The sequence below is a fragment of the Ambystoma mexicanum genome, chromosome 11 (assembly GCF_040938575.1).
Source record: "Ambystoma mexicanum isolate Mex_15411 chromosome 11, UKY_AmexF1_1, whole genome shotgun sequence".
NCBI classification, from domain to species: Eukaryota; Metazoa; Chordata; class Amphibia; order Caudata; family Ambystomatidae; genus Ambystoma; species Ambystoma mexicanum.
Window position 1 is genome coordinate 1224240038 of NC_090934.1, and position 22258 is coordinate 1224262295.

Genomic DNA, 22258 nt, shown 5'->3' on the forward strand with positions numbered 1-22258 from the left:
TTAAATCATGACTCAGAACAACTTGGACTATGAAATTTGGTGGGCGAGGGCCCAGGACGACAAGCTGGCGATTCCTTAAGTCTCAAGTATCAACTCAGTACAGCGGCACTCCTAAGCGATACCCCGTGTTCGAACTGGTTAGTTTGGTGGATGGCCCAGGAACACTTCCATTGAGACTCTTTGTAAGGGTGATCAGGAGGTGCCGAGAGTAGATGTTCCCACTACTCCATAGGGCCGGAGCCCCCCTGCAGGCCTTCAGTGATCAACGCAAAAACCGGGGTTCCGAGAGGACAAGAGTGGTCTCAGGGTGCCGAACCTTCGAGCGCTTCTTCAATGGTTCAGCAGGTCTGCTTTATAATTTCAGGATACTTGGCTCCTTCTGCAGTTCGTGAGTGAACTTCAGGTGATTGACCTGGAATGGATGCAGAGCCCCTTCTCTTATCCAAGATCCGTTTCGCGCTCAAATCTGAGATAAACAATTGAAGATCTGCTCTCTTCCATGCACGCCAGATGTAGACCATTCAAGGTCCACGGTGGTCCCAGTCATTCAGGCATAGCAGACATACTGGCACCAGTAATGTGAATTGGGGCCAGACAGTCCCAATCCTTTTCCTGGGCAGTAGCACATGTGACATGCAGGAGCCTGCAAGTTGTGGTTTTCTTGGGAGCCTGCATGCACAAATCAGGAATTCCCAGTTATGCTCGACTCGGGGGAAGGCAAAGGAACAACATGGACAAAGGACAGAACAAAAGACTTTGTGGCACAACCATTTTCGGCACTGGCCACAATCTTGAGCCAAACACAGTAAACACAATGATGTTCAATAAAAAGAAGTAAAAATAATATAAAAGTAAACTGCTGCCACCAGCAGTTCATCATTGGCACACTTGTACAATCACCAGAGCATCCTTAGAGGGTTTCTAAGGCCATAAAACAAAAAGGACCCCTATGCGCAGTACTGTAATGTACTTGGCACATAGATAAAAAGTTACCAAGAAATTGCAACATAGTCAAAGACTAAGGGAAACAAAGTTTCCCACTACTGACAGTCTGGAAGACGTGTCAATTTCCCTATAACACATGAGCAAAAGCCCAGAGGAGCTCAGGTGAAGGCTATGCTCCATTGGAAATGTCAGGTTAGGTTAGCCAAAAAAAAGCAAAAAGTGTGGGGGTGCATAAATGGAGGGAAAAATGCACCTAAGGGAAATCTTTCCTAACAGGTGTATTGTTTGGTATCCCTAATACAATTAGTCCAGGGGAGGGTGGATGCTTGTCCCGTTTTTTATTGTTGGTGTGGTCTTGTGGTGCAGTCATGGCAGAGCATTTTGGGGTCACGGCTCTGATTGTCTCTGGGCTGTGTTTGCCAGAGTCTTCAGCTGGCATATCTCTGCCTTTTGCACGTTGTGGCAGCCAGTTCTGTAGTTCTGAAGGGGCATTGTCTTTTCCTTCAGGGTTTCTTCTATAGGGCAGCTTGCTGGTTCTCCTTTCTTCCTCTCGGCACGTGGGGCACAAGTTCTGGGTTTCTCCTTTGGGTTTCTCCACTTGCCTTCTGAACAAGGTAAGTGGACTACAAAAACAGAGAGACCCTGACAAGTATCTGATTTAGGCAAGTATTGAGAAGACAGTGTCCTGCAAAATAGCCCACTGGAGCAAGAGGTACAGGACATGATTTGGTGCCCTCTCAGCTGGACCTGACCACCTTATGGTTAGACTGATGCTTGATTTCCCTCCGTTTCTCCAACCTCGGCCCAAGAGGGCCCTATCCCACCTTGACAAGGCTAGGGCACTGGCCTTCTTACTATATATATGGGATATGATATAAGAATGTGAAGTTGGAGCCATCAATAGCATTGCAGTCAGACAGTGGAATCCTCATCTAAACTTATTGCACAATGTCTGGCATGTTGGTGACCTCTTGGTGCTTGGTCCTGTAAGGTAAAGAGGTGGAAGTTAATGGGAGGAGATGAGAGGAGTGGCAGAGGCACGCAATATAAAAACGGAGGTGTTAATAGGTGCGGGTTGGAAGAATCCATGTTCTGTGTGCCTATCTGTTTCCAGGCGAGGTGTCTTGTTACTTGGGATGTGTGATCCAGAGGGGAGCTTCAGGGGTAGGTATCTTGTTCAGATTGCCATGAAGGTGTGGAATGGGGGATTGATGGTGACAGTAGGAGAGGTGCTGGGGAGTACTAGCAAGCATTCCACCACAGTGTGCTGTAGATAGCCGATCTGTGTAATGTTAGGCGAGTACGTAGGTGAGGGATGGGGTAGTCGTAGACAAGGCCTGAACTGAGGGAATTTGCCTGGTCAGAGGATCCTGGCTATGATTAGGGCAGTCGCTTCTTAATCGAAGGTGGGATGCTCGCCTGAGAACGGCCCGCCTGAGAACGGTGCAAAGGGTCCTGTTGCCCGAGTCCATTGGGATCGGCAAGTAAGCAAGTCAGAGCCATGTGCGGTGGGGAAAAATAAATCCTGGCATGAGACGTCTTGTTGGACCAGAAGGTCATAGAGGTCAGCTTGGCTGAGTTGTTGTTGTGAGGTGCAGTCCTGGAATCCGATGGTAAAAATGTCGAATCCCAAAATGCCGAATTTCGGTTGAGCCATTTCACCTCCTATTTATGTCGCAGGGAGGAGGGGTAAAGTTAACAAAAAATATAGAGCAGTATGGGGGAAGTGCAGGGACTCCCCCCTGCATATATATGCAGTAAACTGGGGTGAAAGAAGAAGTATACCTAGAGGTATTGTAGGAATCAATATTTCATGTTCGAAAATATCACAGAGATCCGAATCTGATGAGGGGACATTATTGCTTTTGCTAAGAGGCGGTTCTGTGCGAGTCGCTTCTAGAGGGGAGACCTAGGATCTCACTGTACTTGTTGCAGGAGACATGCTAGTTCTCTTTGTTCTGCAGGCACGGTGGGTTGTAGTGATCACTTGCAGATGAGATATTAAAACTCGCCACTTGGGCCCGGATGGGCTCTTTTTCATACTTCCTGTGGAGGAATGACACTTGCGCAGAGGTAGTGGGGCAGCATCTGTATCTCACGGCAGCAAGAGCGGCGGATGTTGCTCCAGTTCAGACAGAAGGGAGAGGCAGAACCTCTCTCCCTGTGGGGGGAAAGTGATTGCATCTCATGAGCTCTGAGCAAGAAGAGCCATGTGAAGCTTGCTTGGTGCTCCTTCCCTTTGTATGTGGCGGGAGGCACGCGAGGTGTGATCCACATGACGTTTTCATACCAGAAACCTTTTTTTTGTGTAAGTGGGTCGGGACCAAGGACTACATGGAAGCCCACATTGCTCCTTCTCGGGGGGATGGTCCACATTGAGTTTGGTGCTTTTTCTTCGGTCGAGAACACGTTTGTGTGGGAAGGCGATGTTTTTCTAATCTTGTGTGTGCTGGTGAGTGTGCTTCACCTGTGAATCAAGTCTAGACTTCATTTGTGTAGCAGGGTGACACCTCGGTCCTGTGCTGGTCAGGACTCATGTACGGAAGAGAACTTGCCAGGCATGCTTACTGTACCAAGGTGCAACATAAATCCTTCCTGCATGGGGAATGGGCAGATGCACACTTTCCTGCAGGTGGAGTAGGTCTTCTCCTTGGGTGGGTGGGTTGGTGTCGTGGCTCCTCTGCCCCCATTGGGAGCTGTGCTGCCCCAGGGCTCTCACCGGATAGTTGGCATGTCGCTGCTTTGCGTCTCTGGGCTGTAGGCAGCAAGCAGCTAGACAGCTGCACATGGCAAGATGGTGTCCTGCTGACCTTGAAGCTGGAGATGAGTTGAAGGGCTGGCAGCTCAGTCGACAGGAGAGGACGTGTTTGCACTTTCCTTTTACATTCAGTCACTGGGTTACCACATGCAAAAAGCCAGAAGACTAGGAAAGCCAAGGGTGACATCAACCTCCTTTTCAGCTTGTTTCCTTCAGACTGGCATCTAAACTTTGTCGGAAAACTGCCTAAGCCCCTTCATTTAAAATTAAAAATTGGGTCAATTGAAGAAGGCATCTAAAAGAAATCCACATTGAGGCCATCTCAGAAAGTATCTCCCCCTGCCCCCCACAGGATCACTATTAAAACCTGCACCAGAAGACACCAGCTTGGTCAATCTCATAGACTGTTTTAGAGTCACAATATGAGGGCTGCACACTAGTGCATGATAGGAATGCCCTGCTCTGTAAGAGAGGCATTCCTATCATTTCATAGTTTTGCCCTGCTCCATGTCTCCTCCCATTGTGTAACACTTCCATCCCATCCATAGGTGGCGCTGCTGATGCTGGTGGGATTCTTACCCACGGTGCAGAAGATCCGCGCATCAATAGACATGGAAGTGATCCTGATGCTGGCGGGGTTCGGCCTTAATATCGCCGAAGATAGGAACGAAGCAATCGATCTCATCAAGTACTACCTCTGGGCACTGGAAGGTAAGACTTCCCTTGCAGAAGCAAGAACGAACTATACGCGCTGCAACGTAAAATATATACCCAATGGCGTGTTTCCTTGAGTGGACACTTGAAGGTAAGTACTTAACCCTACTTCTCGCTTCATGAGGGCTGGCACAGTACGGTAAATTATCATAAACCAAATGTAATATCACAGGCCAGAGCTGGGCATGATCAGCAAAAACATTGGGCAAGGAGGTGATAAGTCTTTCTCTTAATCACAAGCAATCGCTTGATATAAGAATGAGAATCGTTGGATATGATTTAGTAGGGATTGGGGTTGTTAAGAGGTATGCCTTTGATCTGATGAAGTAAGATCTATAAGAGTGAGGGTAGTTAAGCCACTAGACAGGGTTACACATTGCTTCTAGTCACAGAAAAAGACCCTCAAAGTGAGTTATTAGAAGCTCTGGAAGATACAGCTCCACGTGTAGTGTCATGAATGACCCGCACGCTGCAAGGTGGGTTCTCTCCATTCATACTTGATTGATTGATTCTTTATTAAATTCAGATTTCTCCATTAACTGCAACAGCAAAGAAATATGATTTGCAAAGAGACTTCCATTTGACCAATTAAGATGATGATCCATGCGAAACAAAAGCCTGTCTTAAAAGAGCTCTAGAAACATAATTGTATACATTATTTTAAAAAACCTCATCATTGCAAACCATTTTAAAATGAAGTGCTTCTCGATGAAATCTAATATTATTAACTTTAAAATAATGATGTAAAAAATCCTTATGGAGATCTGAATAGCGAGTACAAGGCAATAAGAAATGACCCATATGTTCCACCATTCTGGTATTAGAATGGCAATTCGTGTTTACCACATTTTTGTCCCACCTCATCCTATCAGTCAAAGGCAGCAGATTCAGCCTGGTCATGTAGCAGCCTCTTACATGCCCCGGATCTAATAGAGCATATTTGGGTCTTCTCCAGGATTGTACAATTGGCGTGGCCCCAAATCCCACTCCCATTTAACATCACAGTACGAACCTTAGCTTTAAACAGCTCTAGCCATATGTCTAACATAAGCCCTCCAGACACGTGATGGAAATCTGAGCAAGCCTCCCAACCTTGCCGCCGCCTTTTCATCAATAGCCGATAGATGCTCGGACCATTTTCCATTCTTAGTAAATAGTAATCCAAGGTAGCAACATGAGTTCACTACCTCATTTGTTTCGCTATCAAGGACCCAGGAAAATTGATTTCATACCTTGCCAAAAACCAGGACTTTAGTCTTCGTCCTGTTCAATTTAAGGCCAGGAATGGAAAAAATATTCCTCAGCATAAGAAAAGGGCCCATTTCCGCCCGCCGCGTGTCAAATCGATCAACGCGGTAATGTCTGCGTACAGAAGAGAGCCAAAAGTGGTACCACACAAGGAGGGCACATTAACCGTGGCACCCAGAGACTCCAAATTAAAATCAGAGAAATAAAATTGGAGCCAATGCACAACCCTGCTTCACCTCCTTGTTGGTTTGAAATGGGTTGATGAAGTAGCCGTCGGACGATCTCCTCACAGAAGCATGTGTGTCATTCCTACTTGAGATGAATTCTTGACTCCTGTCTGCAAGGCAAGTCCTTGTAGGCCTGATATCGAATCGCCTCTGGGGCTCAAAGTTAAGTTTACCCCAATCTGAGTTTGTATCATGTTAGTTCTCTGGCAGGTGTGACCATATAGACCAGGACAAGCTTCCCCACTCTGTTCTGGAAGGTTAGCCTTCTCCAATCGGAAGGTCATATGAACTGTGCCCTCTGGAAGGTAGTCCCCATAGATCAGATCTAATGTTATTGATATTGTGTGAAGGTTTATAATAGGCCAATAGACTTAATAAAAAATAAATGCTCTATGGGCTGCATGCTTAAAAGTGACAAATCATGAAAAGACTGTTTAGCTGTACTGTACGGATCACCCAAGAATTATTTACATTGTTTTGGAAATTGATATAGTGAAAATGCACTCCATTGCTCCAAACCGCATGTCTCCTAATTTTGGAAGTAGTGTTTTGGAAAGGCCCGGCTGCAAGCACTAGTCACACTCAGTCCAGCCCTCCCTGCATGTCTAATTCCTAATATCCACCAGGCATGTAGGTAGTCATTGATTCCAAGCAGCCATCTTGAAGGAAGACAGCGGCCTGGTGTCATCAGCGTGCTTAGAAGCCACCACCCACGTGGTTGCAGGCAGCATAAATCCAAAGGACTGTAATTAAGGGACATGGACATTCACTCCTGATTGCTTGTTTTACTGTTCTACTAATATAGAAACGCTCATGCCTTGCATGAGAATGTCTGTACCAGGCACAGTAAGGCAGATAGGTGTAGGAAATGGCCTCTGCCCGCCCACCTAACAAACCTGTCCTTCCAGCTGCAGTTTGTATTTAGAATGCAATGCAGGCACAGCTCACTTTGCTCACGTGTTGAAGCAAATGAACGGCTCCAGGTGCAAACTGCACGTGCTTCCCAAATTGCAGGTAGTTCCTTCGGTACACCCAAGAAGGAAGTAGCTTGGTCCAATGGCCTCTAAATCTCAGCCATGGCTGCGAAGGGGTCGAGCAGAGCAAGGGGCCTCAGGTCCTGCTGCCAAATTCTAAAATAAATCGCCCACTTGACTGCTACTGACAGGTGCCAGGGTAAAACCGGAGACCAACGGCCGCCTCCTTTACAGGCCTACACGGATGGTCAGGTCGCTCCCTGACCACACGGGAGTCAGTATTCCACCAGGCCCATGGTCTCTGATCCACTGTACAGCATTACATGCTACCAACCCGTGGGCTCGTGCCCATCTATAAGCAACCCTGGGGTCAGGCCCTCGCGCCACACCACACAAGGATTACCCGGCCAAAGATGTCTAGGGACAGATGGCGATCTAATTCTGATTGGCCATTTTACTCTGCACAGAGGCAGAGTATGTGTATTAATGTCGAAAACACTATGCAGGCATTGTATTTCTTATTTTCATTTTTTATATATGTAAAAATTTGAAAGCTCTTTTCACTTTTACGCCCCCCCAACTCCGCGCCCCCCCATCTTTCCTATCCCATTTGTCCTGAAAAAAATGCATTCCATCTGTTGCCTCCATTCATTCTTCTCGAGATTGCTCCCCGTTTATCAGCCCCCAGATCAGACTAGGAGAATGAGGGGATCATTGTTAAAACATAATTGTGAGGCATTAAAGGCAGTGTAAAATGCGGTGGAATAGAACTGCTAGAGTCGAGGAAAGAACGCGAACACTGGGAGACAGCAATAACCCCTTCTTTCCCTTCACCGTAGAAACAGTTCATAACACTGCGGTTCTTTAACACGAAGGCACGGTGCTTTGGGTGACACTCTACTGCACCGATGTACATTTAAATGACACCCTGTGGCACGATTAATTACTTGGAATTAATCCAGATTTCTGGACCTACAAGCACATTTCTTTGATCCGTTTTTTAAAAAAAAGATATTGTAATGAGAAATGTAATTTTGCTCAAAGATTCTCTTCTTGGCCTTTGTTTCCTGCTGGCTGCTTTTTTTGTAATCTTTTGTAGCTCTCTGTTTTCTGTTTTTGTTTTCAATGCTTTCCTGCTCCATTGACTATTTCCTTTGTTTATTGATTAGTCATGTCTGTGTCTTCCAGTGTGTTATGTCTCGGCCCTGGTGTTATCCTGTGCACTGACCGTCTGCATGCTGGTGAGATCCCTGGTGCTGCACAGGTGAGCTGGCATGGGTGGTGCTTTATTTCAGGAGATAATGCCATGAGGGCCTTCATAAATTGAGGGCATAGAGTTGAGGGTGGAGTTATATGCCACATGAGAAGACCTGCTTGGGGCACCCCGGTGAGATGAGGTGTCGTGGTGTGTGAGAAGGGCTCTATGGCCTGTTAAGCTCGCGTTTTTACTCCTTGAGGGTCATTGAGTTGCTATTGGAGGTACTTCTTGGACGAGTGAGGAAAGCTCAAGATCCTCATGAATGTGTTGCGTTGAAAGGAGGCCTGCATTCCCTGGGTGCCTATAAGAGTGCATGCCGCATATTTGACGGTAAACCGGGAACTCAGAACCTTGTGGGAGGGCAGTCATGAACAAATACTGTGTGATAGTGTGGCCTTATACAGGGAGTGTTGTGGATTACTGAATTATGCACAAAGTACTCAAACTGTGTGCCCAATGGGTTCCAGAGGCTCTAATAGGGACAGTTGCGAGAGGGTGACCTTTGAATGAGAGCAAGCTCTATACCAGCACATTGGACATTTGCCGTGTTAGTCTGCCATCTGGCTGGTACTTTCATTTGATTTAGTGTGCAATAAAGTTTCAATGGTAGGTTTGCAGTTTTAACCTGTGCAGCTGGGGCGATAAATGTCCATTGAGAAGTAGCATTCTGCTCAGAGTTCTAGAGTTCCTCAGCAGGATCTGCCAGGATTGGCCATCATAATGGATGACTTGATTTCCCCAGCACCTGGTTGAATACAGTGGGCCTCATTAGGAGGCTGGCGGCCGCGGAATGAACGGTGCCGGTAAGGTACCGACACCGTTCATTCCGCGGCCGCCACATTACGGGTTTCCTCGCGGGTGGCGGAATGCACGTCTGGTCCAGACCAGACGTGCATACCACCACCCGCGAGGAAACCAGGATGCTAACAATGGACCCGTCATTAACGGGTCCGTTGTTGGCATCCTTCCCATGGGGGCTCAAATGGGAATTGGATGTACCGGGTCCTGGTCCCGAGAATGGGAATTAGCGGGCCCACTAAAGTCGGCATTGGCCCAGTAATTCCCTATTTTTGGGACCTGGTACCCGGTTTGGGGGTAGCCATGCCGGTAAGAACGGCATGGCTACCTCTAAACTCCTAATGAGGCCCAGTGTCTTGGTGTAGGGGTCAAGTTGCCAACACAAAAGAAGGGTGGCCAGATCTGACCATCTCTGGTCACGGTCACTTCCACGGGTAAATATTACATGATTAAATGGAGCAGCGAAAACTCGGGAGATGAAGGGTGGTTTATTAAAGGGGGACACGTGATGCAAGACCACGCTCTCCCTCAAATCTGAGCACTGAATGGCTCCTCCACATTCACGCCAAGCAGCATTACATCCAAGAAACTAGGTTGTGGGATGCTGCCCCTGGCGTGCCTTCTCCCCGATTCTTTCCTTGCCTCACTCCCCTCCTCTTTCTTCTCTGTTCATTGAAGCGGTTTCATGACATTTGAAATGGGTGTGTTATAAACCAACAATACATTATTACATGAATATGTATGAGGTGAGTCAGGCACTTGGGAGATGGAGCTTGTGAGGGGGAATGGCAATGAAGAGGCCTGAGGAATGTATCGATGCCTGGAGACCGGTGTCGTGGGATGGTGACATGAATGTGAAGGCTATTGTTGGGTGCAAGAGGGGAGCGTCGCAGTTTCACGGGATGAGCTGTCTTATGACTTGGGCGAGCGAGGAGATCCAATAGGATTAGAGTGCTCAGCCAGGATGGGCACCTAAGATACTAGGAAAGACTACAACTCCCATCAGCTCTACCCAGCATATTCAGTACTTGAGTTTGTGGGTGCCTTAGTGCAAAACATTTGGAGAACCTCAGGTTGCAGACCCTTAAAGACCTTATTGTTCTAAAATACTGGAAGAGAGAGGGGGTACACAGAGCAGCTAGCAAAGAGCAGGGGTTGAGTGCTAGAATCAGGTTCCAGGGACACATTTGAATGAGATAGAGCAGTGATTTCACACCCTTGCAACCAAGTGTTTTGGACCAGACAACAATATCACAACCTAAAGATGGAATACGAGGATTTTGAGCAGGAAGGATCTGCCTTTGAACAGAGAGCAAACCATTTTGATTTTATTTCGGGCCGCGATGGGCTCATTGGTTGGTTAGAAGCAACCCAGGTTGGTTTTCTAAAGGGGGGAAGCATCAGGACTCTGAGAACAGGGTGACATCCCTTGACAGGGCACATGATCATGATGACCAGAGTGCCCCATTGATGCTGGGGCCGCGCAACTGACACCCAATGGGTTACCCTGGATCAGAGCGAACGAAGACATGACAGAACAAGCAAACAAGAAAGTGGAGTCCATTTCAGGCTAAGGTCAATATGAGCGTAAGGTACGGAGGACAAATCGCAGTTCTGATACTTCAAAGTCACAAAGCTACACTACACTGGTGCAGTAATCAAGGAGAGGAGGTTAATAAACTGCAGGGCAAAGCTGCATCAATAATTCCAACCAAGACAGATTACCAGTGAAATATATTGCGCTCCGTCAACACTTGGATCCCAGGACGGATGCCATTAGAAAGCACTAACAAAGCGCATTGGTGGAAGTATCTGCGGTTCCATGTGTTTATACCGCATTTTTTACCTCATTTGTTTTGTTGCAAAATGCAAAGTGAGAACACCGCCCACCCACCCTCTTCCGATCTTCTTTTGGTTTCAGCCGCCCCTCCCTAGCCCCCCACCCACCACCCTTGCATTTTGCAGCAAACATTTGGTGAAAACAGTGCAGTCTATATATTCTGCCATGCCATATTCTGCGGTAAAAAGATTGGATATGGACTCAATGGGGTCCGATGGGACGTATCTTCCCCCTGCGCCAGTAGAATGCACGCGAGATAATGGAGTCTGTTTCAGGAGATCGCCAATAAAAGTACAATATAACTAATAGCCACTTAGGTTCACGATCGATGACTGAGGTACTGTACTGATAGCCTGATACAATAGCAGTGTCGCGGGACTGATAACCAGCAGAGGACCTGTGGGTAATGCAGATATGTGCATATCTACACCTTGCGATTGGTATCCGGGGGCTGTTAATGAAGAGATCGCACCAGTCAAGTGTGGCGTGATAGCCACGTTATTGCTCGAGGAAGGGCTATTCTAACGCTGAATTATTGTGATAATGTACGTCTCCGTGTATGAACCACAGCCCATATCGGCAGGGGGCTCACTACCTAGTCTGAATAGTCTGCATAACAATAGCGGTTTGTGTTCAGGGATTACTCTAGGCGCTACTTCAGGGCAGTTGAGAAAAGCATTTTCAATGTCACGACCGACCTGAATGTATGGTATCCCCTTTCCCCCCTATAGTATTTTCACCATTGAGACTTTAGGCCTCAGCACGAGCTGGGCGGTAGCCCTTAAATGAGGCAGTAACGATATTACCCCCGCATTTAAGGGTCTGCCCAAAAAGGAGTATTGTATCATTTACCCCCAGCTCTAAGCTGGGGGTAAATCAATGCACTGGAAAAATGCTGATTTTTGCTGCAATCACCGCACGGTAATACCGCTGGTGGTAATTGCGCTGACAATTCCCCATGGACCCAATGGGGAATTATGTTTACCGCTCAACCAGTGATCCGGCGGTAATACCGTCAGGCAGGTGGGTGGTAACATAAATGCAGTTGGGCTGTATCCCAGTCGGTATACGGCCCAACTGGTGATGAGGCCCTTAATATTTTCTGGAAAGATGCCATATTCTACAAATGACCTATTTAGCAAGGAACGGCCTCTATTTGCAAGCACAGTGTTGATCATTTTCTAAAGCGTAAATTGTACAGAGGCAGCTGCCAACTTGTGCACTGCATTCACACCTGTGCAATTTTCACGAGTTGCACTACTAATGTGCACAGCATTCTTTTGCACTTAGTGCAAGGTGTATAGGTCTCCTGCAGTGCACGCTGGTCGGTGGCGCTTACAATGGATTGCAGCAGTGCAGTGTTATGTCAGAGCTTTGATCGTAGCTAACGGAACGCACTAGCGTAATGCAGACAGGAATGTTGCAGAACTGACGACGCAAGGAGGTCACTTGCCCAGGATCACTAGTGGCAACGCAGGACTATGAATATCAAGTTGTCTATTTTTGTGCGTGAACCTTCTTCCAAATTGGCAACTTCTTGGTGCTAACAAATTAACTGCACTGATTGAGTGCCAATTATGGTATCTCATGTTTAAGGACCAATGCAATAAACCAGTGCAATAATTGGCATCACCAGCCTACTAAACACTAGCATACACCACTGTATTACTGACTGGTATGTTGTGGTACATTAGCCAATAAAATGGACTACGGAATTGCTGAACCTGGTAAACAGCCATAATAGTCAATGGAATATAGTCAGTGCAATAGTCTAGTGAATTGCTGAACCTGGTAAATCAGCCATAACAGTCAATGGAATATAGTCAGTGCAATAGTCTAGTGAATTGCTGAACCTGGTAAATCAGCCATAACAGTCAATGGAATATAGTCAGTGCAATAGTCTAGTGAATTGCTGAACCTGGTAAATCAGCCATAACAGTCAATGGAATATAGTCAGTGCAATAGTCTAGTGAATTGTTGAACCTGGTAAACAGCCATAATAGTCAATGGAATATAGTCAGTGCAATAGTCTAGTGAATTGCTGAACCTGGTAAACAGCCATAATAGTCAACGGAATACACTAGTGCATTATGAAATGATATGGCATTTGTAACGCGTGTATACACAAGTGTTTCAAGGTACGACGAGGCAAGGGAGGGGGAATAGAGGGAGGACAGAGAATCTTACTATGTCAAGTGACATTGAAATCGCGCAAGTGCAGGGGAGGGGAAAAGTGCCAGGGGAAAGAGGAGGGGGCAGTGCTGTACATGGGATTAAAACAATAACAAGAGGTGCAGCCAGCAGGTGGCAGGTGCAAGGGTAAGTGCAGACAGCAGGCGTCCAAACGTGTAATTAGGGTGACTGTAGCGTTACAGATACAGACCCAAGTTCAAGGGTTGTCGGGAGGGTTGTTGGGAGGCAGTGCAGGTGTGCTACCGGGCAGGCAGGGACCTGGGCCTGAAATCAGAGGGTACTCAGGTGATCAGTGCAGTATCAGGCAGGTAATCAGCAGGGGAGAGTTAGAGAGAAGGCAGAAGCAAAGAGGAAGGTCTTGAGATACTTCCGGAATCAAAGATGGTTCTCATCAAGCTTCAGAGAGGCAGGGAGGCTGTTCCAGCGGCAGACACCAGCCGAAAAAAGAGATCTACCACCGACTCGTTGCTTGGAGAAACCACTGACCCTGAGGGAGTTGGAGGTGGAGGAGCGAAGAGCTCGAGTATGAAGGTATCTACGAAGAGAGAGTTGGAGGTTTTGAGGCCCCAGGCCCCAGAAGGCCTTGTGGACAATGCAGAGGGTCTTGAACTTCATCCTTGCAGCCACTGGGAGCCAATGCAGAGATTTCAGTGCTAGAGAGATACAATGCCTGGGCTTGAGGCCAGGACAAGTCTCGCAGTCCTGTTCTGGATGAGTTGCAGAGGACGCAGAGTAGAAGCAGGCAGATTTAGAAAGAGGCTGTTGCAATAGTCCAGCCTAGAGTGAACCAGAGCTCTAGGGACATTGAGCTTCTGGGGGAAGGAGATCAAAGGAAGAATACCTCTGAGCAGGTGAAGTTGGTAGTTTGATTTCTTAGAGACGTCAGAGATGTGAGGAGAAAAGGAGAGTGTGGAGTCAAAGATGACCCGAGGTTCTTAGCCTCACAGGTGAGAGAAGGAAGATAGCCAAGGGAGGCCAGAGAATGACGGGAAAAGAGGGTTAAGGTGTGCCGATGAGAAGACTCCCCGTCTTACTGGCATTAAGGCAGTGCTGACATTGTTGAAACCTGTAAACTGAATGTGGTAACCAATGGAATATTTCAATGCACACTGCAACTAGTGGTATCACTAACTTAATAGCCAATGGAATACACTGATACAGTGCTGATCTGATACAATTGGTGTATCAACCAATATATGCACTGCACTGCATACCATCGGTTTGCATCCCTAACCTGGCATGGCCCATTGGACTAGCAAGGTTAATGTTAATGTCAAAGGACACTTATACCGCGCACTATCACCACCGGAGTAGTCCCATGGTGCTCTGGTGAATCTGAGAAGGAAACGGGGTGGGGTGAGTTAGTAGGACTGAGCGGGAAAAGTGCAAAGAGCAGTGATGTGCCGTTGGCAGCTTCAGTTCGGTTAGCACTGTTCGCGGAGCTTGGGTGTGCTTTTTGGTTGGTAACCATCGTGTTCTGTTGTGCAAGGCTATGTGTGATTTATTTTGTTGTTGCAGTGTAGTAAAATTCATACAGTTTGATGTGGTTAAGAGGTGTGGTTTGTTTGGTTAGAGTTTGAGAGGTGTATGCAGAAAAGTGAGATTTTTAGTGGGTTGGTTAGTGACATCGCTATCTAGATGTGAGGCATGCTAATTTCCAAATTCTTTCTAGATGTTGTGCATGAATAACTCTACATTTCTATCTAAATGTGGCACAGGCCAACGTTCACAATCCTATCAAGATGTGATGCAAGCTGATCTTCACAATTGTATCTGAATGTGGCATTGGCTAATATTCACAATCCTGTCTAGATGTGACGCAAGCTAATATTCACAGTTCTATCTGAATGTGGGACTGGCTATCATTCACAGTTCTGTCTAGATGCAAGATAATCTAATATTCACAGTGCTATCTCAATGTGGGAGTGGCTAATGCTGTCTCGATGCGATGCAAGCAACTATTCACAGTTCTATCTGAATGTGGGACTGGCTACCATTCACAGTTCTGTCTAGATGCAAGAAAATCTAATATTCACAGTGCTATCTCAATGTGGGAGTGGCTAATGCTGTCTCGATGCGATGCAAGCAACTATTCACAGTTCTATCTGAATGTGGCATTGGCTAATCTTCACAATTCGGTCTAGATGTGACGCAAGCTAATATTTAGTTCTATCTCAATGTGGGACTGGCTAATATTCATAATCCTGTCTAGATGCTACGCAAGATAATATTCACAGTTCTATTTGGAGTGGCTAGCACAATGAGGGCACAGTGCATCTAGATGTGAGATATGGCTAGCTAACCTTTTTCTAACTTCTTTCTCGTGCACGCAGTGCGCAAGTATGTGGTCACGTGTTTCAAAACTGCTTTTAACAATGATCCCCCTTGTGGCCATGGCATGAACATTTTATCTGCCGTGCCCGTAACCCATTCTGCAGTATACTGCTTAAGCTTGGGTGCGTGTTCTGGCAGCTGTTTGCACAGGTGCATGAGCGGAGTAACATCCTCCATTATGACTAGTCACAATCGCCTGTCAATACTTACCGTTATTTTACACAGAATGTACTTTTCAGAAAAATAATACAATATGAGCGTGCCCCAATCGTCGCAGCTCCATACCTTTGTCTCACTTTGCTTCAGTCTACCTGTTCAGTCAATACCTTTAACAACTGAATAAATAAATAATCTACTCTCAGCCTTTTAACACAATCTATTAGTTATCGCTCTTCAATATTTCATCATTTCCTTAACACACACAACACATACAATATACAAACAGACAATATACAAGCAGACAGACTGGCCGTCCCCAACATATATCTCTGCCAACGCTCCTGGTGGCTATTCTGACCCCTAAAATTACTCCCATCAGAGTGTGAATTGTTTTCTTTAACAGATCTATCTGTTTGCAGCCTATATATAGCCACTTGGATTTTAAAACAACTCCTTCTAGATGTCCCTGGACGTAGGATTCTGAGCTTATTTTATGGATCGCTCCTCGTTCATACATCTTTACTTAACACTCTACATCTTTAATTAAATACCCAACCAACCCTACGTTACTTTCTCCCCATTATCACTTTCCCCCCTTAATACTCATTTTTGCCACCTTTCTCAGTCTACTCAACATTCATTTTTCAGCTCCTGACCCTTGGGATCGTCTCCTCCTCAACTGGCCACCTTAGCCTTCGGTCCGCTCAGCTGCCTGTAGAAACTGGGAGGGGAATTCCATGAAAAAGGGACCTGTCCCACCTGCTTCGTTCATCTTGCAAGATCTTGTTTCTGCCGCTATCCACAGGAAGCCTTGCGGTCCTCCAGCTAAATGGTAGAGGACATCTGATATTTCCAAGACCCTTAAAAGCCTACTGGATCGACGGATCTTGAACCATCCTCTCTTTGCTACCACGTGAACCCATAGACCTAGGGCCCTTTAAGATGAGGTAGCAATAATTAGATATGGATGGGGATGCAGAATGTACTCAAACATCAATAATCAAACCGACTCAGGAAGTTGGCAAAACATGGCACTGTTTTATTGCAATTATCTAAAACGGAGTTACAACAGGCATCAATGGACGCTCGCCCGATTTCTCTCAGAGCATTCTACAAAAAACACAACTCTTAAAGTCGAAACTCATCATAGGTGACGTCACACTACGTGGCAAACTACAAACACCTACTTGGGAATGTGATAGGTTTAAAGGGAACATCTAAGTATTCGTTCCATACTGATGGGGGAAGTGATTAGGCTTCTAAAATCAGGTGGACAACTAAGCCCTCCTCTAGTGCAAGTCATCTTCATTGTCACAAAATAAATGACGATCCATTGGTTACACAAACCATAGGGCTCTTTGTTACGTGGCCCTCTACAATTGGTTTGGCGCCCTTGTACCCTTCTGGAATATTCCACATGCTAGCAGCACGCAGGCTACCACTCCAGGTGCAGGGAGCGTCGGCGTGATCATGCTTCCCCTCTCAATTAGCCTAACATCTTTCATCACTCTTGAGTTTGCCAGTCAATTAAGGTTTTGAACTTGGCCTTACAGAAGTTCTCTGTGCCTGAGAATAAAAGATAGTATCTTCTTGGTTTCGGTGTAGCTCGACCCAATGGGCCTCATTACGATAGTGGCGGTACAGTGATAACGGCGCCGGTAGTGCTGGTATCACTGTACCGCCACATTACGAGGTCAGACCAGGCATGCAGAGCGGCACCCGCGAGCAGAACTGGATGGTAGCAACGGTACCATTATGAACGGTACCACTGCTACCATCCTCCCCATTCCCATTGAGCCCTATAGGGGCTCAATGGGAATGGGGACGTACCGGCTCCGGGTCCCGCGAAAGGAGAATTACCAGGCCCGCCAAGGTCAGAATGGCCCAGTAATTCCCCTTCGCGGGACCCGGAGCCAGACCCGAGTTTGGGGTAGCCATGCCGGTATAAACGGCATGGCTACCTCCAACCTCGTAATGAGGCCCAATGTCTATTTTGATCTGACCATGTGACTGGAGACCGTGTTTTCGAGCTCTTTGCTGCATTTAATACTATTAAATGATGAACTCTTGACACTTTCAGTGTTTTTCCATTCCACCTGAAACAGAAGTTTGCTTCTTTCCCACGTTCATTGTACTACTGGATGGACAACCAGGCTCACAGTGGCCTCGACGTCTTGGTGCTGGGCCAGCCAAGCCTTTCTTGAATTTCTCCATCGCCATTAGCCATTTTCCAACTACGCCACACTGAAACCCTTTCCAATCACAGGGTTTCAAGCCTTGCTTAAAGTTCATCGGTGAACATCCAAGTTCTATACATTCCTATGAATATACATCGGCGCATCGCCGCAACTATTCACTACCTAGTCAGCCTTAACATCACTTTGTCTACTTGCGTTACTGCATCTGTACAAGTGTAAACTGATTTTGTATTTTCTTCAGCGTTTCTTTACATGAGCATCTTCATCTCGAGCCCAAAATGTTGCTCATCTTCGACACCTCCTCTTCAGATTTTATAGAAAGTTTATATTCTTTTGCCGAGCGCATCTTTTCTGGGTGCGTCAGTTCTGCCTCATGTGATGTCACCAGTCTTCTTTTTCACTCACTCTCACACCTCTTCCGGGACTTTATCCAGAAGGTCATCATATCTTTGTGAATGCATACAGGGCTTTCTCAATGGATACCTTGTTTCAAGGATTCTTTGTGGTACAGGCATCCCTACTGGTACTGCACGTGTTGCAATTTCTGGTTCCCAACAAATAGGCAACATGGGGACAGAGCTTTTGGTGGGGGTACTTGACTTCTCCTCTAAACTAGCCTGGCTGGGAAGCATTGGGGTACTGAACAAGAATGGGGAACAGTAATAGGATACTGGTATTATGGATGTAATCAGGTTAGCATTTGTAGGGTACAGTTATTAAGATAGAGGGAGCAGGTACAGGATGGAGAGGGAAAGGCAGGGTGTTTCGGCAGATTATTGCTCTGTGAGATGTTTTGTAAAGGGATATCCTTATCCCTCTTCTGAAGTTCAGGAGAGAAGGGCTAGTATGATTCCTATATGCATGGCCAGATCTTCCTAACTGTTCTTTTGAGTCCCTTGGCTTGCATGCCTTCTTCTACTACTATAACACTGCCTCTGCTTCTCTACACTCTCACTGACTCTGTACCTCTTATCACCTCTGCTTATCCCATCTGTATCCCTCTCTCTTAGTTTGCCCCTCAACCTACCCCTTCACTTTCTTCTCTAAACTGCCTCTCCCATACTGGCGCAGTGTCTTCAATTCTGCTGTAGGTCGCTAGCATTGTTTTTGCTCTTGTGATATCTGTTTCTAGGTCAGGCCCATCTTTAATTTATGACTGATCTCACTCTCTTGTTTCTCTTCCACATTAGGTCAAATTTGAAGGCCCTTTACCGTGGTGCAGTGTCAGAAGTGTTCCTGCATAACCCGGCGTTGCGACCATCGCGCTCTGCCATTTTCTGTTGGATGAGTTTCACCAGCTACCAGACCGCCGTCACCTGCATAGGTAACCATGCATGCCGCCCCTCTACTGTCAGGACGGCCACTAGGCATCAGCAGAAAACCAGACTCAAGCTTAAAGGGCAACAAGGATATAGTTGTGATTGGGGTGCAGGTTGGAGCAAAAATAACAAATGGGGTGGATAAGGGTAGCTGGACACTCTCTTAAGATTCATCAGCAGCCCCCTCCTGTGGGTCTCTTTCACTCTCTTGGACTTCAGGTTACAGCAGGTCTCTCCTTGGGTCTTCCCACAGTCGGGTTACCCGACAGCTCTTTTCTACAACTTCCTCAATGTTTTCTCCAAATCCCTCCTTAGTACTCATCTTCTCCACCTCCTTGGTTACCCCTTCTATAAACCTCCATGTGACTCTCCTACACCACATTGGCATCTCTGACCACCCCCTCCCTACTCTCCTGTATTTGTTACCTCCTCTATCGAACCATTTACCCCGTCCTTCAAGTCTAAAACTCCTCCTTCTGATGTTCGTGAATCTCCTCCTTAAACTTGCCAACCTCTTCCAACAACCTCCCGACCTTCTCCTTGATTCTGCCGACTGTCCCTTTTTAATTTTGCTACCTTTTCCTTAAATTCTCCAACCTCTTACAACAAAAAACCTAAGTCTCCTCCTTTATATCTCCCGAACCAACCCCCTGACATACCTCTGCCTTCTCCTTAGAGACTTTTGCCTCCCCTACCACCATTTCCACTAGCACCTCCACCACCTTACTATCACCATCTCCAGTAGGGCAGTGTCCTCCTCTGAGCTTCCAGATCCTCCTCTCCTACCTCCTTCTCCAGGCCACTACCAAATCCTTTCACTCTCCTTCCTCCAGCTCTCTTCGAACTGCTTCCTGTTCCTGCTCCACCCACAATCCTCATGCCTCCCAGCTCCACCACTGACTGGCTGTGAGCCTCGGTTTAAATAGGCCTGGCCTCTTCTTCCAGCCTATCTTTGGAGTAACAGCACTCCAGTGTGTTGACTTAGTATAGGAGGTTGTATACGAATTGTTCGAGTCACAATTGCTCGAATGACAATTGACCTTTTCACAATTGACCAAATTTTGAAGGTCAATTGTGACATATATGCGGGGGATGAGGGAGGAACCCTCCGCAACCCCCCACCCAACGCAAAACCCCCCATCAAAAATCTTTTCATATATACGGTCAATTTTGAAAAGGTCAATTCGGACCCTTGAAATTAGGTCAATTGTGCATTCGAACAATTGTGTTTGAAGAATTTGGGTAATACCATATAGGAGGCTTAAGAGTTGTAGTTCACTGGGCCTGGGTGAGTTTTCAGTGACTGCTGTACCACAGCCTTAGACACTATGTCCACCTTCTTGGAGTTCCTAACTCCCTCTTCCTCTTTAGATTGATGATATAGAGTTTGGCTGAGAGGTCCCTTCCCTGATGGTGGTTTCCAGTTCGGCGTTGGGCTTTGGCCTAATTCCGGGGCCTAACTCACTGTCCTTTCTTTCAATATTTAATGGTGATTTCTGCACCCGAGTGAGCAGAGATGAGCATTCCATAACTGCCATCTCTGCAGGATCACTGCTCCCAAAATCCCTTAAAGGGGTCTGTCTATTTGTTCCCTGGGTTCCAAAGAGACAACAGGGAGGGTTGGAATTATCCCCATGGTGGATAAGTGGAGGGCCTATCTCTAAGATGACCCACAAAGGGCCAGTGTCAAGCCCAGCTGCCCTATCACTGTCCACTTCCATGATCCCTAGGCAAGGTACTTCATCACTGTACCCACACACCCTGGAGTCTCAGTGCCCCTGCCCCACATGGATGTACGGTAAATACGCAATTGGAACCATGGAGCAGTATTTTTATTTGTCATGCAATCTAATAAAATTACTGGTTGCCAGTTTCTTTTTGGAGTTGGGGTTCAGGGCCCAAAACAGGGAGTTATTTCTGAAAGCCTTCAACCTCAGGAAAAGGGAAATATTTTTCATAATGCCATTCTTGTAAGATTAAGTGGAAGCATGGGTGTGTGGCTCTAGGTATGGGGCATTGGGGTGCTGTGAAGTATATGGGCAGATGTATAACTTGGGGATGGCGTTTTGATGTTCATTTCCCAGTTGGGAGGACCCTACCTCTCAAACTATTCGTATTCCAGAGGACACATTGCCCATTCCTTCTTCCCAGTGACAGGGCCTTCTATCACCTGCAGGAGAATGACCAGAAGATAGTCTTCAGCCAGAGCTCCATAACAAGGCATAGGCAATAGCCTGACTGATTAAAATGACCTGTCACATGACTGAACGTGAAACCAAACATGCACTGATAAAGCCAGCATGTTCGGCTGTTGTAAATGAAAAAACTGTTTTAACAGCGCTGTCTTCATTCAAGGTCCCAGACAGAGAGGCGGTCTGCATGGCTGATGAAGCACCTCCAGAATGGAGGAGCTCAGAGAACCCCCATTGGCTGGCACCACCTTCCATTTGGCATGCACTCTCTGTTGGATTCCGCATTCCATTTTTCCCTAGCAACACCATTAATTTGCACTGTTTGAGGTTCAAGCACCAGTTAGGAGCTAAAAGTAATGTTCCACCTAAGAGCCAAAAATAATTGTACTGCTAAGGCGCCACCCATGACCCAAAACTATGTATCCTCAGTAGGTTACCCTAAAATGCGGTGTATGATGCAAAGATAATGATAGCACTGAAATGCCCTACGCGATGCTCCACCTATGACAAAAAACTAATATAAACACCTGGGTGAGAGGCGCTAGTCAACCAGGATACGAGGAACACTGGTGGAATCTACCAGTATCCTTCTGTGTCATTCCTGTGCCTTTCCCCCAGGTCTGCTATGTTTTCTGTCTTGTAGACTGGTGCAGCAAGTCCCTTCCTCACGCTCGTGCAGCAAGTCCCTTCCTCACGCTCTGCCCAACCAGGGTCCGCTGCCAGGAGTCATGCACTCACTTGTTCTTCCCCCGCTCCATACTTGCTACTCTCTACGGTGGGCCCCCACTCCATAAAAACACTTCCAGAGACCCACTGTATTCACGTGAAATTACTTGTTAAATGCACAATCAATGTGTAACTTCAAAATAGACCTCTTAGCGGAAGGCCCTCACCTCATGTGCAGGCTTCCGTACTTAGGTATAGGGGGTAGTGCCACCTATCCACCTGGGGATGGGAGGATTTTCTTGTGTGCCCCTCGTACTCCTGTTTTTAGGAGTACTCAGATCACCTCTCAGTGGTGGTGCTTGCAGTGCAGTGTCTCAAGCACAACGAGAGAAATCAAAACAAGAATCATTGAACATAAATCTTGTATCCGCACAA

General features: G+C 46.7%; 1 protein-coding gene across 2 annotated transcripts in view; it reads left to right on the top strand.

Moving 5' to 3' along the window:
• The window catches only part of STRA6 (signaling receptor and transporter of retinol STRA6), a 336152-nt gene that overhangs the window by 227987 nt on the left and 85907 nt on the right, over positions 1–22258 (top strand). For both annotated transcript variants that reach the window (XM_069624589.1, XM_069624590.1), the window contains exons 11-13: positions 4252–4414; positions 8055–8130; positions 18837–18970. In XM_069624589.1, coding sequence (XP_069480690.1) covers positions 4252–4414; positions 8055–8130; positions 18837–18970 — 373 coding nt within the window. The remainder of the gene's footprint in view (positions 1–4251; positions 4415–8054; positions 8131–18836; positions 18971–22258) is intronic.